At 40.5% G+C, this 15659-nt stretch overlaps 1 protein-coding gene across 4 annotated transcripts in view; it reads left to right on the top strand.

Moving 5' to 3' along the window:
• samd4a (sterile alpha motif domain containing 4A) overlaps positions 1-15659 on the top strand; it is a 104573-nt gene that overhangs the window by 39921 nt on the left and 48993 nt on the right. For 2 of the 4 annotated variants that reach the window (XM_068578775.1, XM_068578767.1), the window contains exons 4-5: positions 10441-10728; positions 14982-15085. In XM_068578775.1, coding sequence (XP_068434876.1) covers positions 10441-10728; positions 14982-15085 — 392 coding nt within the window. Of the gene's footprint in view, positions 1-10440; positions 10729-14981; positions 15092-15659 lie in introns of all 4 variants that reach the window. The other 2 variants (XM_068578758.1, XM_068578783.1) reach the window with 1 other exon arrangement.

The following is a 15659-nucleotide window of genomic DNA, read 5'->3' as shown; positions in this document are numbered from 1 at the left end:
TTTGGGAACACTTTAATAATGGTGTTTTACCAGTTTAGTTGAACTTAAAGTATCTTTGTTGAACTTTAATAGGGGAAGGTTATGACTGGTTCACTAGTTATTACTAATAATGATATACATACACATATATGTATATATATATATATATATATATATATATATATATATATATATATATATATATATATATATATATGTATATATATATATATATATATATATATATATATATGTATATATATATATATATATATATATATGTATATATATATGTATATATATATATATATATATATATATATGTATATATATATATATATATATATATATATATGTATATATATATATATATATATATGTGTGTGTGTGTATATATATATATAATATATATATTATATATATAATATATATATATAATATATAATATATATATTATATATATAATATATATATATATGTGTTTATATATATATGCTAGAGCTGTGAAAAATAACGCATTAACGCGCTATGATTAAATTACATGATTATGCGTTAATTTTTTAAACGCATTTAACGCATGAGCAGAATGAGCTTCCAATATACCTATTTATCTATTTCCGCTGTAATGCAGCTAGATATATATCATATACATCTGACATCTCTGTATATATATATACACGTCTACGTATATATATCTACGTATATATATATACACGTAGAAGTCCGATGTTCACTCAGGAAGACGTTATTGTTTCACTAGCACCACCAGCCTTAACATCTCAACGCTCAGCATGATGGTCCGCGAGGGGCGTTCAAGAGGAATGCGTCAAACCAGCCTCACTGAACAACAAAGACCCCTCCCTAAATCTGCCTGTGACATGTTGAGTAGCACAGTTGCAGAAGTAATATTGTTGAGGATGAGGGGTTCACCAAAGTTTTGCGAGTGGCAACGGGGGACCCGAGCATCAAAGCACCGCAAAGACACACAATCGTGACACAAATCCACGTGCTGTTTAAAGCTGGAAAAGAACAAAACGGAAAATGACTTGGCTGCTACGGATCATGTGGTGCTGACAGGGGATCACTGGACTTTTGTGAGTAATGAGAATTACCTGGGTGACCAGACGTCCTCTTTTTCCCGAACATGTCCTCTTTTCATGACCTAAAAATGCGTCCGGCAGGGATTCAAAAACGTCCGGGATTTTGCCTGGTGTGATATTTATGTTTCTCTGAGTCTTTCACAAACTAGTTATTACGCCCTTACAAGTTTTGTAAACGGTATCTCCCTTACGATCCACCTTCTTGCGCGAGGTCTGATGGTAGAGAGAACTGTCATTGGTCGACCGATCTCAGGGTTGCCAGATGCACGATAATTATGTTCCAAATACAACCATTTTGAGCCTTTGGTACGATACTACGCCATCATCAATCTGGCAACACTGAGCCTTGTCGCCTCCACTTGCGACAAATATTCTGTTACGCTCTGAAGAAACGAGTCCGGCATAAAACATCGCCGCATCAATAATCGACTGGAATTTCAGCGCCAAACTTTTTTTTCGTAGTTTAGCACAACTCGTTCTTTTTTTATGAGCTTAAGATCGCGTTGATGACTGTGGCGCGCGATGAAACAATAATGGGGTTCACCTTACGGCCTGTAGTTGCTTTGTTTACAACAGCACCCCATTATATAAATGACAATGTATATATCAGTCTTTTATCATAAATCTTTATGTTTTTACTCAAAAATACCGAGAATATTGGTAATATGTGATTAATAGTGATTAATCCACTGAAACCTGTGATTCATCTGATTAAAAACGTTAATCATTTCACAGCCCTTTTATTTATATATATATATATATATATATATATATATATATATATATATATATATATATACACACATGCCAGAGGCTGTTCACCTTGGATTGATGTATGTATGTATATACATGTGTGTGTATATATATATATATATATATATATATATATATATATATATATATATATATATATATATTAAGTGATGTACCATATATATTATGTTTTGTCATTTCGGTGGACCCAAGGAAGATTAGCCGATGCCAAGGCGTCAGCTAACTGGGGGGGCAGTTATTAAACGAAAAACAATAAACGGTACCAAAAACATACTGAACTGCAACCTAAAAACCGCAATGTGTACACATTCCTTCCAATCCTTTCCCTTGATGGATGATAATAATAATAATAATAATAATTGAATTGGTTGGCTTTCAAAAAACACTTTTTTTTATCGAATTATATGTTTCTATTTATTCCTGTCGCTTGCTTCAAAAGCTTCGCAGTAAACTGATGTTTAAAATGAGGAGTTAATCATACAATTCCTCATTTCACAACGAAAGTCGAAATAAGGGGTCAGCTGGGCGGAGGGAGATTGACGGACTGAAATAAAAAGGACAAATACTGTGACAAGTACTTGTCACAGTGCTTACGTCTACAGCCAGATCTGGAGTGCACAGTTCATCGGTGCGTTTTCTTAAACTAAAATAAAACACTGAACACTATGATCAGACTAAATACTCTGAATATTCTGAACAACACCCACGGCGACTACAGAGGCTATGAGGCGGTCGACAACAGAGAGGGCAGGGCTGTTGAAATTGAACATAACTTTGGTCAGAGCAGGATATTTCCAGACAAAAATGCAAGGGCTCTGTTTTTTTTCTTTTTCTTTTCTGGGATATGAAAGAAACAGCTGAGGGTTTATAAATACAGGCTTATTTAAAGCCCTGTTCATGGTTCTAAGAAAGACGCTCCTGTGTTTTTGGACCACTAGCAGTTCCGGTCCCACACCAAAGACCCTAGAACCGATAAACTGTCCCCCAGACAGACACCAGCAACAGATGCTTCTCTCCAGCAGTGAAAGTGGCCGTTGAATACACTTGAAGTGATGGATATCAGATGAAGGTGTGTTTTGGGACCCAGGTCTTCAGCGCCCTCCTCATGTCCTTTCACATGGTGTCCATCTTCATCTAGTCACTGTGACGTTTAACCACATCCAACCTGTGTGCCACCACGTACCTCACATCCTTTCCCTTCTAAGGCAGCCTTTGTGGGAGACTGTATTTAGGGAAAATGGCTAATATTTAGGGACTGGAACTTGTAATGTTAGCTAGGCACCTATTTTAAACAGGGCCCATGAAGTCCTATACATAGCGCCCGCAGTAAGAGGGCCGCATATAGGAGACGGAGGAGAGAGCCAGCATGTTGGTGGCAGCTCACCCGTCTGAGCGGCGACACTCAAAGCTCTCTGGCTCTTCTCATCCCGTTTACCTCCTTCAGCTCACTCGCTCTTGTGTGGGAACAGTTTTTATTGGGCCTCGAAAATATTGTGATTTTAGTGGGTTAAACTAAAGTAACCTCCTAATTAGGCAACCATCTTAGTTCATCCTGAGGTTCACACGTTTCAATTATTAATAGAGAAACGAGGAGAGATGTTTCTTAGAGAACATTCTTTCTAGAAAGAAATATGTATTTTTTCAAGTGAAGTTATTTCCTTGCTGAATAGGTGAAGAAAAATATAATTTGTAAAACATATTTCTAACTCATTTAGAGCCCCACCAAGTGAAAATACAAGTGTATATTTCCAGAGTGAGAGAGAGGGAGAGGGGTAGAGAGAGAGAGAGACAGAGAGCGCACTCCTTCTGTTGCTTACCTTACAATACCTTTTATACAAAAGCAATAAGTGCTTTTCATGTTTTCCAGTTCAGTTTTTTAAATTTTTTTTTATGGAAAGTTCACCTCTTTGAGATAAGAGTAAAGATTAAGTGATACTGATTTAAAGTGCTCTGCCATAGTGGATCAGACCGTGGGGTCAGGAGCTTTTCAATCTGGACGTTGAAAAGTGTTTTTTTTTTAAAGTTATAACTATTTTATAATGTAATTGTTATTCACAAATACAGTATGTATTCTAATTATTTTTCCCTATTAGCTTATTTTCTCATTGCACAGCTGCCTTCATCTGTTCCTCTGCTCCTTCAGGCCTATTGTATGGCTTCTTGGGACCTGTTTAACAGCATTTTTTTATCTAATCACATTTCACCTGTCTTCCTCTATGTAAGAGTAGCCTGGTTAAAATACATGCAAAGATCTTTGCGAGACCCTGACGTGACCATAACATGTGCAATGATTGGTCAGTGTGGCTACCATCTCAAACCTATAAACTGGAATATTAGGATTTACTGATGACCCCTTTCCCACAGAGGGTTATGTGAGTCGGGTGAGTGAAATGCTGATTATGTTACTGTTCTATACATTTGCAGTCAGATTTAATCATAAACAAGCCACAGCACTGTTGCTGCTGGTGACTACCTGCGGCGTCTACTCGCGGGTTAGGGTTAGGGCGTCTGCTCCCCCCACCAATATGCACTGCTGCCTCCGGTGGTTGTTGATATGGACAACATGCATTGTTGATGACCCGACGGGGCTTGACTGGTCAAGTCAGTCAGCTAAGATGTTTCATGGATCATTGTGAGGCACTGCTCCACAGAGTGTCCATGCAGACTCTGGCGGGGAGCAGTTCCACGGGTCGAGTGTCTTCTGCAGAGTTGGTCCATACATGTTGGACTGTATGAAAGCGCTGTGTATTGAGTGGTTTCGGAGTGGTGCACCGCAGCCGCGGATCCGACGGGTAGGTCGGGTCCACGGATCGCGTGTCTGCTGCCGAGTGGGTCCACACATGGTGGACTGTATTTCGGTCGGTGACAGTAACTCCAGGGACACTTCTTTCCCCCCCAGTGTATGTATATGTGTATATATCTATATATATATATATCTATATATCTATATATATCTATATATATATATATATATATAGATATATAGATATAGATATATATATAGATATATAGATATATCTATATATATATATATATACACATATATACATATATACATATATATATATATATATATCTATATACATATATATATATATATATATCTATATACATATATATATATATATATATATATATATATATATATATATATATAAATAGATCTTGATCTATATATAGATATATTTATTTATTTATTAGGGCCGGGCAAAGTTGAAAAAAATTAACTGATTAATCGCATGATTTTTCTGCGATTAATCACATTATGCGCCAAATTCCATAAGGAAGTAAAAACTAGTGTATTGCAGGCTTTTATTTTAAAGTGATGTTATCAGAACATTATAACAGCACTCTGGAGCAACAGCAAGTTAACGTACGTACATATATAGCAGTGTTTCCCCAAGGTGTACAGCTTCGGGGGGGACCTCGACGACACCGACAATGACACAAACACCAAAAGCATTACTATTTCTGTAAATAAAATCATTTTGTGACTCCATCTGTGCTTTTATAAATAACAGAATAAATAACAATAACTTTCAATTTAACCAAATTGCCCCGTCAGACCACAAAAAAATAAGAAAAAAATTGCAATCATTCAAAACATTGAAAATAATGTTCTATCTGTGCAAAACATAAATTATATGTAGGCTAGTTACTACTAAATAGCTCATTTTGGAAAACTAAAAGCAAATTGCAGAACAAAACAGAATGAGTGCAGATATGTGAGCATCAGGTTGTATCACTGTTAGTGGCTGCAGTGAGCTGCTTTCCTCTACACATCTTTTTAAAACACGGTTGTAGACTTGATACGGCTGCTCTCAGTTCACGCTCCATGTTGAGATGAGATAATTTTCCGGTTTTGAGAGACGTCCCAGCAGAAAAGACGACTTCACAGAGAGTTTGCAGGGATTGGCTTTTGACAGCAAAAATTGCCGGGTCGCGCATGCGCAGCGTAATCTGTTAACCGTGAACATTTATCCGAAAGTACACGCATTTCTCCATGTATTTATTAATTACTTAGTTTTATGTCCGTGTACTTTGTAACGTGTGAAGCCAGCAGCTCATTGTTTGTACAAGACACGAGCACTTTAACTCGTTTCACTTGGAGCAGGACAGCTGCTCCGGGTTCAGAGTCTAGTCTGTGTTGGCTTGAACAAGTGCACTGAACATCTTGTGATGTGAGAAAAGTTCTCCTCTTTGAGAAAAGAGTAAAAATCCAGAAGTGACGCTCTGCCATAGTGGATCAGACCGTGGGGTCAGGAGCTTTGCGCATGCGCAATTAACTTTCAATCTGTACGCGGCGCCTGCCGGTGTGTGAGCGCTCAGTCGAAGCTTTTAACAAAGCTGCTTGTTGACTGTGTACATACATCTACTGACGCCTAATCTGTACCCATCTTCAGTGATGTTCTAGGAATCATTGGACGTTTCGGGTCTTTCAACATCATACGCCCTCCTCCAGGTGACCCAGACGGGGCTGATCAGACCCCAGCTTGTGTCCAGATGGCTAGCTAGCTACCATGACTCCATGGCTCCCCTCTTTTGAGCCACAGCCATCTTGAGGCTCTCTCTGCCGCATCGGTGGTACTGCGGATGGCTCTCCTCTTTCTCTCACCCCCGATGCCTAAACTGCTAAAGGCGCTGGCCAAGGAACGGCCTGCAAATCCTCTGCATCCAACCTCCACAGGGAAACACCTTGCTCTCCAGCCAGCCTGCTGGCAGTCACTGACCGGTCCTGCGTACTTAAAGAGCTTCCTCTCAAAGGCTTCTTCCGAGCGATCTTCCCACGGGACTGTCAGCTCCAGTAGCACTGCTTGCTTTGTGGATTCAGACACAAGGACAATGTCTGGTCACAGGGTCGTGACTGCAATATGGCTGGAGAACTGCAGCTGATGTTCAAGGTCCATCAACAACTACCAGTCTCTTGCAGGTGTCAGGATGCCTGCAGATGATGTTCTTCTGGCAGGAGTTGGCTTGTCCCCAGCTCTGACAAAGGCGATTGTTAACTTGGTGGGTCGGAACTGCTTTGCCCACGCCAGACCTGCGCTGATGGCTTCAGCAATGGTCTTGAGGACTTGGTCATACCGGCCACCTGTACCGACCACATCCAAGGGCTCTTGTACAGCAACTGAGGATGTGTTCTAGGGTTCCTCGCTTGGAACAGAGCAGGCATGCTTGTGTCTCTGCTATGCCCCATGTGTGCAGATTTGACGGGCTTGGAAGCACGTCATACACTGCCTGGATGAGGAATTTGATGCGGTGAGGCTCAGCTTTCCAAAGCTCAGCTTAGGTCACTTTCCTTTCAACCGCATTCTCCCACCTCGTCCAAGCTCCCTGTTGCTTCATTCCCACTGCTTTGCAGGTTCTCGTTTCCTCCACTGCTGCTCTCACCTCCTCCTGAACAACTTGTCGCCCTTCCTTCCCCCTGGTGTTCATTTGGGGAGTTGGAAAGGATCCTAGCCCTGCTTGACCTTGTGTGACCACTCCCACCAGGCTCCTATGACGCAGCCTTGCATCTGCCACTTGAACCGCATCATCTGCCCTCCATTTCCTGCCAGTCCTCACTTGGATCCCTGCTTTAGCCACCTTCGGATCACTTGAGTCCCTGAACCACTTCTCTGGATCCAGTTACCTTGAATTCCTCCTCCAAGGATTTGAAAGGCAGTCACAGTTTGTTGGTGTTCCTGTAGAGTGAGAACAGAAGCTCCAGAACAATAATTGCTTTCACTTCAGGCTCAAATCGTCAACACGGAAGCGCACGCGCAAAATAAAAGCAGTGTTGCCGTAATGCGTTCATAGCTGCATCTCATTTAGACTCGCCAGACTGGGAGAGCCGTAAGACGCCCAGGTCTGAACTACGCCGCCTGGAGAGATTTAAAGTGATAAGCCCTTCCCACTGCAAAAATAATAATAATGCCAAAACAAAACCATGCACTTAACGCATGATTAAATAGTTAACACCATTAAAGGATTGACAGATTAATCTCGCGTTAACGCTTTAATTTGCCCAGCCCTAATATATATATATATATATATATATATATATATATATATATATATATATATATATATATATATAAGTGTGTATGTATGTATGTGTATATATATATGTGTATGTATGTATGTGTATATATATATGTATGTATGTATGTATGTATGTGTATATATATATGTGTGTGTATATATATATATATATATGTATATATATATGTGTGTGTGTATATATGTATATATATATATATGTGTGTGTGTGTATATATGTATATGTATATATGTATGTATGTGAATTAGGGCTGGGCAAAGTTGAAAAAAAGTAATCGCATGATTTTTCTGCGATTAATTGCATTATGCGCCAAATTCAACAATGAAGTTAAAAACTAGTGTATTACATGCTTTTATTTTAAAGTAATGTTACCAGAACAATATAACAGCATTCTGGAGCAACAAGTTAACATACATACATATATAGTTTATAAATGTTTTTTTGTTTTTTTGAACAGGTACTGTTAAGTAGTAAGGGTCCCTGTGAGGGACAAACCACTCCTTCTTTGGTCCATGTTCAATCTGTTGCTTACCTTAAAGATGTTAAAGACCAGCAATTGAATCACTTTATCCAAAAGCAATAAGTGCTTTTCATGTTTTCAGTTCAGTTCAGTTTTTCTTCCTCAGTGAGAAAAGTCCAGTCTGTGTTGACTTGAACAAGTGCACTAACGTCTGGTTGAACAAGGTGGAGATGTGAAGAACAGCTGACAGGTATCAGCGGAGGCTTTGCGCATGCGCGATTAATGTTCAAGCCGGGTCCGCTGAGCTTGCAGCGCAAGCTGCCGGTGACCGCTTGTGAAGCTTTGAGAGGGGACTCGCTCGCGCGGTGCTCGTTAAGGACAGAAACTACAGAACAATACGTGCTTTTGCGTCTGGCTCAAGTCGGCAAATAGTCCGGTAATGCTACGGAAGCCCGAGGGTGGAAGTAAATTATCGCCTTCAAATTAAAAGCCCCTTAATTTTATTATTTTTTTTAAATAAAAAAATGCAGTTAACGCATGATCAAATCATTAACGCCGTTAATTGCTTGAAAAGTTAACGCGATATTCACGCGTTAACTTGCCCAGCCCTAATATATATAGTTTATATCTAGTCTGGATGTCAGCACTTGCAGACAAACAAGATATCAGGAGAGTCGTGTGTAGTTATGCGTATTTGGTGCCTGATGTAGCCGTATACTGTCTCAGGTTCACTCAAACAAATAAGGCCTTTTAATTTCACATTAAGCTAGTTTTATAAGTATGTGCAGAGATCTAATGTTGCATATGTAAAAAAAATAATTAAAAAGCACAATATGTTTTACACTGCTCTTCAAAAGACAAGTATACTTGGAATGAGGAATTGTAAAGAAATATATGATTTGATAAACTTGATTTACGTTGTAAATTGCTAAAAGGTTTTACATTGACTGTATATAGGAAGTGAACGTAGTCACCTGAACTGTAAATGCTTATGACTGCCATCGTGAGGCCTCAAGTTTGTCTGTCGACATGTTGTTATTTTTGCAACCAGAAGTGAGCTACAACTGAACACTGGATAAGACGTTTTTTGGGCGACCAAAGTGATGCAATTCACTTTCAGTACAAAGGATGCAGCATAGACTTATATACAACCAGATGTTCAGTAGAGAGAATGCAGCTTTCAGACATGAATCATATACATGTATACAACCAGATGGTCAGTAAATAGAATGCAGCTTTCAGACATGAAGCATGGACTTCTATACAACCAGATGGTCAGTAGAAAGAATGCAGCTTTCAGACATAAAGCATAGACTTCTATACATCCAGATGGTCAGTAGATAGAATGCAGCTTTCAGACATTAAGCATCGGCTTCACTCTACAAAGCTGGAGGCTGCTGCCTAGTTTACCTCAATGTTTGTTTATTGTCACAAATTTAAGTTAATGTAGTATAAAGGTCAAGCAAAGCTGATCCTTTCCATCAGAGCCTCAGTTATCAATAATAATCCAATACTTGGATTAAGGCAGATATGTTCCCACTGTGGATCATGGCTGTTTGGAACTGGTCCTGCATGCTACGATGGACTGTGGCTATCTGGATCGTAGTCCATGCTTACCGCTCACTATATGAATGTTTTTGTCATATTCATGTAATGTGCTGCAACTCTGTTACGTTGCTCATTCTGGTCACATGACATCTATTGCTTCTGTCCATCCTGGAAGAGGGATCCCCCTTTGTTGCTCTCCCTCAGGTTTCTTCCCCTTTTTCCCTGTGAAAGGGTTTTTACTATCTTCATTTTGGGGAGTTTTTCCTGGTCCGAAGTGAGGACAGGGATGTTATGTGTACAGATTGTAAAGCCCTCCGATGCAAATCTTGTAGTTGTGATTTTGGGCAATACAAAATAAACTGAATTGAATGAATATGCGTGTCGAGATGATGAGTCTTGCTTCAACTTATAAATGAGTGTTTGGGTAATCAATTGATGAAATGATGTTGTGTGCTTGCTGTTTGAATGAACAGCAGTATGATCTCTCCAGTCTTCTCTAAGTTCTAACCGGCTCCTGCTCTTGTCGTGTCCTTCAGCCCTGACGAGTGGAGGTAGCAGCCAGCAGCACAGTCCCCTGAAGCGCTCAGTGTCCCTCACGCCTCCCATGAGTGGCCCTAGCAACCAGCCTCTGGGCCACGTCTGGCTGTCCCAGGAGGACCTACGGACCGCCAGAGGCCCAGCCCCGGACCACGCACCCCTCTCCCCCCAGAGCAGCATCGCCTCCTCAGGCAGTGGAGGCAGCGAGCACCTGGAGGAGGCCGGTTTAGGGGGAGTCTCAGGTCTCCATCGCAGCTCCTTCCATGATGATGGCAGCGGCATGAGGGGTAAGTCGGAAAGATCAGAGAACACTTCACTATTCACTGTTGAAATACATATGTGTGTTGGCAACGTACCGGCTGTATCGCAAGATTTAGTGACAATTAGTTTCACAATGGTGTAATGTTTGTGCAAGACATTTTACCTTTAGAAATATTACCTACACTTCGATTTATGAAAATAAATATTAAAATAAAAATATTAAAATTACTTATTTTAACTACTTGATAGACCATTCATTTAAATGACACATATTCACATTATTTAGTGTAAATAAATCAAAACTAGGGCTTGGCAAACTTGGAAAAAATTAACTGAATTATCGCATAATTTTTCTGCGATTGTAGCATTTTGCGCCAAATTCAATAATGAAGTAAAACTAGTTTATTGCAGGCTTTTATTTTAAAGTAATGTTATCAGAACAATAAAACAGGCACTTTTCATCAATTCTGACTAGTCTCACAGTTCCTCCTGCTGAAAAACCTTCTGGAAGGTTCTCCTCTCTTCATAGAACAACATTGGAGATGTCAGAGTGACCATAGGGTTCTTGGTCACTTCCCTGACTAAGGCCTATTTCTTCCGATCGCTTAGTTTGGCTGGGCGGAGAACTCTAGGAGGAGTCCTCGTGGTTCCAAACTTCTTCCATTTCCATATGATGAGGTGCTTCTTAGGGCCTTCAATGCTGCAGAAATGTTCCTGTACCCTTCACCGGATCTGTGCCTCGATACAAAACAAGTCTTGGAGGTCTACAGATAATTCCTTGAACTTCATGGTTTGGTTTGTGCTTTGACATTCACTGTCAACTGTGGGGCCTGATATATTGTAGATAGGTGTGTGCCTTTCGAAATCATGTCCAATCAACTAGATTTAGCACAAGTGCACTCCAATCAAGTTGGAGGAACATCTCAAGGATGAACAGTGGAAACAGGATGCACCTGAGCTCCATTTTAAGTGTCATGCAGTGGCGGCTAGCAGCAATTCTTTTGGTAGAGCCAGCCAATTAATTTCAGCAAACATCCCTGTATGATTCAATGCAAAACTCAACGTCACCAACAATGACACAAACACCAGAAGCATTGCTTTTTTGTAAATAACATAATTTTATGACTCCATCTGTGCGTTATAAATAACAGAATAAAGAAAATTGCAATAACTTTCAATTAAACCAGATTGCCCCATCAGACCAAAAAAATTAAAAATTGCAATCACTTAGAACAATGAAAATAAAGTTTTAGCTCATTTTGGAAAACTAAAAGCAAATTACAAAACAGAATGAGTGCAGATATGTGAGAATCAGGTTTTATCAGTATTAGTGGCTGCAGTGAGCTGCTTTCCTCTACACATATTTTTAAAACAGGGTTGTAGACTTGATACAGCTCTCTCAGTTCACGCTCCATGTTGAGATGAGATCTTTTTTTGGTTTTGAGACAGAACAGCAGAAAAGACGACCTGACAGAGACTTTACAGAGATTGGCTTTTGGCAAAATGCCAAAATTCAGCGAGTCGCTCATGTGCAGTGTGAAGATTCACAAATGCGCATAAAGATGTACAAATGCCCACAGAACAATTCACAAATATATTTGATTTACAAATGCACATAAAATGATTCACAAATACATTCCAATGATTTGTATGAATTTAAAAAAAAAGACAAATATATTCCTGCATTTGTATGTATTTATTTGTGAATTGCACTGCATTTGTGGCTCCACATTTACGAGTTGCTTTTTTGAGACTCCCCTGCCGTGGCTCGATTTGAAAATGTCTTTTTTCAAACTGAATCTACTTGTAGTCAATCCGATGAGAGGGGACGTGGCTTATCGTGAGCGTCCGTCATTCAGATACTGTTGTGGGTTATGAAACCAGACACAATGGGGTTTGATGTTCCGACATTTATGGGACTTCCATAACAACTATAAAGCAGAACTAGTGGTTATTTCAATGGTGTCCTTGAGCAAGACACTAGGGTGACCACACCAAACGTCCGGATTTTCAATGCCCTGTCCGGCGTCAGGCGCAGTATCAAGTCGCACGCGTATTTGTCCTCCTTTTTGGAATTGCAGTGGACCTTAAGAGCAAGTGAGACACGGGGGAGAGGAGCGCTGACCGCAGGGTGATGACGGCGGCCTATCTTTGATTCTTGACAAACCGACCACAGATTTGATGCTTAAACAACTAACTTCTCGCCTGAAAACATCTCAGAATGCGATCTTATTTTTTACTTGATGAGTTTTCTCATCACGTAACAGGGAGAATCGTATTTCGAGATACGGCCGCTGTAGACATCTTAACACTGATTGCCAAAGACTCGACACGTCACATCAAAGATGTTCTATTGTGAAGATAATACACAAAATGTAATTTTTAAAGAGACCACAGATTTCATGCTTAAACAACTAACTTCTCGCCTGAAAACATCATAAAATTACATTTTGGGGGGCCACGTCCTTCCCTGGAGGGAAAAGAAGTCACAGCAAGCACATAATTCACGGCCCTGGGAGGTGACGAGGTCCGGGCACGGGCGCTCTAAAGCACGTGGCCAGAGCCGGCGTGCCACCTTCGGCCCGAGCCTTTCCAAGCCGGCCGCGGCACACTACAGTGGAGGAAACGCGGCCGACAAGGGCCATCACAGCAAGTAGAGAGCACAACCCGTCGCATCAACAAGAATGCATGTTGTCCAAATCTCTTGCTCTGCAGGCTTTTAGTTTGATGCTCTGGCATTTGTTGATCCGGTCAGAGCAGTTTGTCAGAAGGCTCAGAGGAAGCAGAGGCCAGAGCTGCCGACCACAGTGAACTTACTTTAAGGGTATTGCTGTCGCAAGCTAAACCTTTTTAAGAAGTCTTTTTTGTCTGATAGAAATAGTTCCTGGTTGCACGGTCATAAAAGTCCCTGTTTGCAGTTGAGAGCCTGCGGAGGTGTTTTAAAGTGAGTCCTCAGGTGACTATCGAGCAGCACATTGACAGAGGAAACATTCTTTAAACGTAATACAGCAAACAGAGGAGAAACACATTCACAGTGTGTATGAGCTTCACAGAAAGGGACTGTTTGTTGGTTCTGCAGTTATAACCTTGTAGATGAAGAAAGAACTGAACCAGCACAGGCTTCACAACACGGAGCAGTTGGCTGACTCAGCAGTTTGAATGTGAAGCGCATGTCTCATCATATATAACTAATGTGATCCGTCAGAATTTAACTATTTGATCCTTCTGCCAACAGCATGTCTTTCTAAATCTCATATTGTATTACAAACATAATTAGCCTAAAGAATTGCAAATACTGTCATTTGAGCTTTATAAAGTATATAACTAGTATACATTTGTTAAAGAAACGGGTGTACGGAATAGATTTGTTATTTTAGTACTTGAGTTCAATAAATGTACTAACTTGTACACCCACCCACCCCACCCAGTTACTGTCAGACACTCAATACAAGGCGCGTTCATGCAGATAACAGACACCCACCCAGCAGCACCAAGGGCACGGGGCCTTGGGACCAACCCGCGGACCCACACCACCTCTTTGAAACGAAAAAAAGAGAGACTGCGACACAGCGCCATTCTGGACTCGGGGAGAGCTTACACAGCACCTCTCGGGGAGACCTCACACAGCAGCGTCTCTTGGTCAGGACTCACAACCTCGGCTCGGCGATGTTGTGTGACCTGACCTGCCCAACCCCGTCGGCCCACCGGGTATTTCCCTGCATCATCAAGAACCACACATAGTTATAACATGACAAAAACAATCCATGATAATGCATTAGCATTAGCATCAGGATAAGCTTGCTGAAAGGGTATTGTCCATCCTGAACGCTCATTTAAAAACAGCACAGTTATGGTACTATTCACGTGGTGGTTCTTAATGTTCTGTGACTGGAGTATGAAATCATGGTGGAATTAGCAAGCCAGCTAGCTAACTGGCCAGGTGCTACAATAAATGGGTTTACTTTATGCTTCATCCACACGCTCGTCACAGCGTAGGAAAGCAGATTGCTATCAACAGATGATCTGTCATGACCACCGATTCATCAGTTTTAACCTCAAGTCCACAGAAAAGAGCTGCAGCTGTGACTGTAAAGCTGTACTGATTACAGAAAGTGAGCCGATAGAGTGACTGGGCGTGTCTTGGATCTTTTTTATTTGTATTCTTTTTTTCTTATCTATATTTGAATTGACAACAAATTTTAGATGCTCCGTTAAATTCTTATTGTAATTATGGGTTTGTCTAAACCCCTCCACCCCCTCCTCCCTTCCCCCCAAACAGATGTTCCCACCTGGCTGAAGAGTCTCCGTCTCCATAAGTACGCTGCTCTCTTCTCCACAATGACCTACGATGAGATGATGTCGCTGACTGAAGAACAGCTAGAGGCACAGGTTTTTATATATATATCCACAAATACACACACACAAACACACACACAGTTTAATTTAATTTGTAAAGACAATATGATATTACAGGTTCTTACAGTATACGCAAAATTATGTCAGCACCATATTATACCAGTATTTAAAAAAAGAAAGATCTTCATCTTTAATCTTAGTTTTGAAAAGTGACGTAATGAGATACCTAGTTTGGTCCAGGTTAAGTTGATAACGTTGAACTTAACAGTACGGGACTTATACTGAGGCTGCTGTGCTGGTACTTAAGGACGTTGAGGAGTTTATTCTGAATCAGAGGATGCAGCTAAAATTAACATAAGTTGCATACTTCCTCCAGGTGTTGCTCTTCTCTGTCCGACCCTCAAATGAGGCAGCTGAGACAGGCTGAACTTCAATGATAACGAATTGCTATCGGCCTGATCGAGAAGTATCTAGAGTGTCAGCTCCAGTTCTTCATGAAACATTTAAGATGTTGTAACCGCCTCAATAAGAATAATTGGCCCAAAATAAATTCTGCCCAAATCTTGTTGAAAGAGAACTTGTGTTTGTTCACGTCTCTCTC

Source organism: Clinocottus analis, unplaced genomic scaffold (assembly GCF_023055335.1).
Source record: "Clinocottus analis isolate CAN_PGR_092001 unplaced genomic scaffold, fCliAna1.0.p SCAF_1, whole genome shotgun sequence".
NCBI lineage: Eukaryota > Metazoa > Chordata > Actinopteri > Perciformes > Cottidae > Clinocottus > Clinocottus analis.
This window is presented reverse-complemented; position numbering and strand designations above follow the sequence as displayed.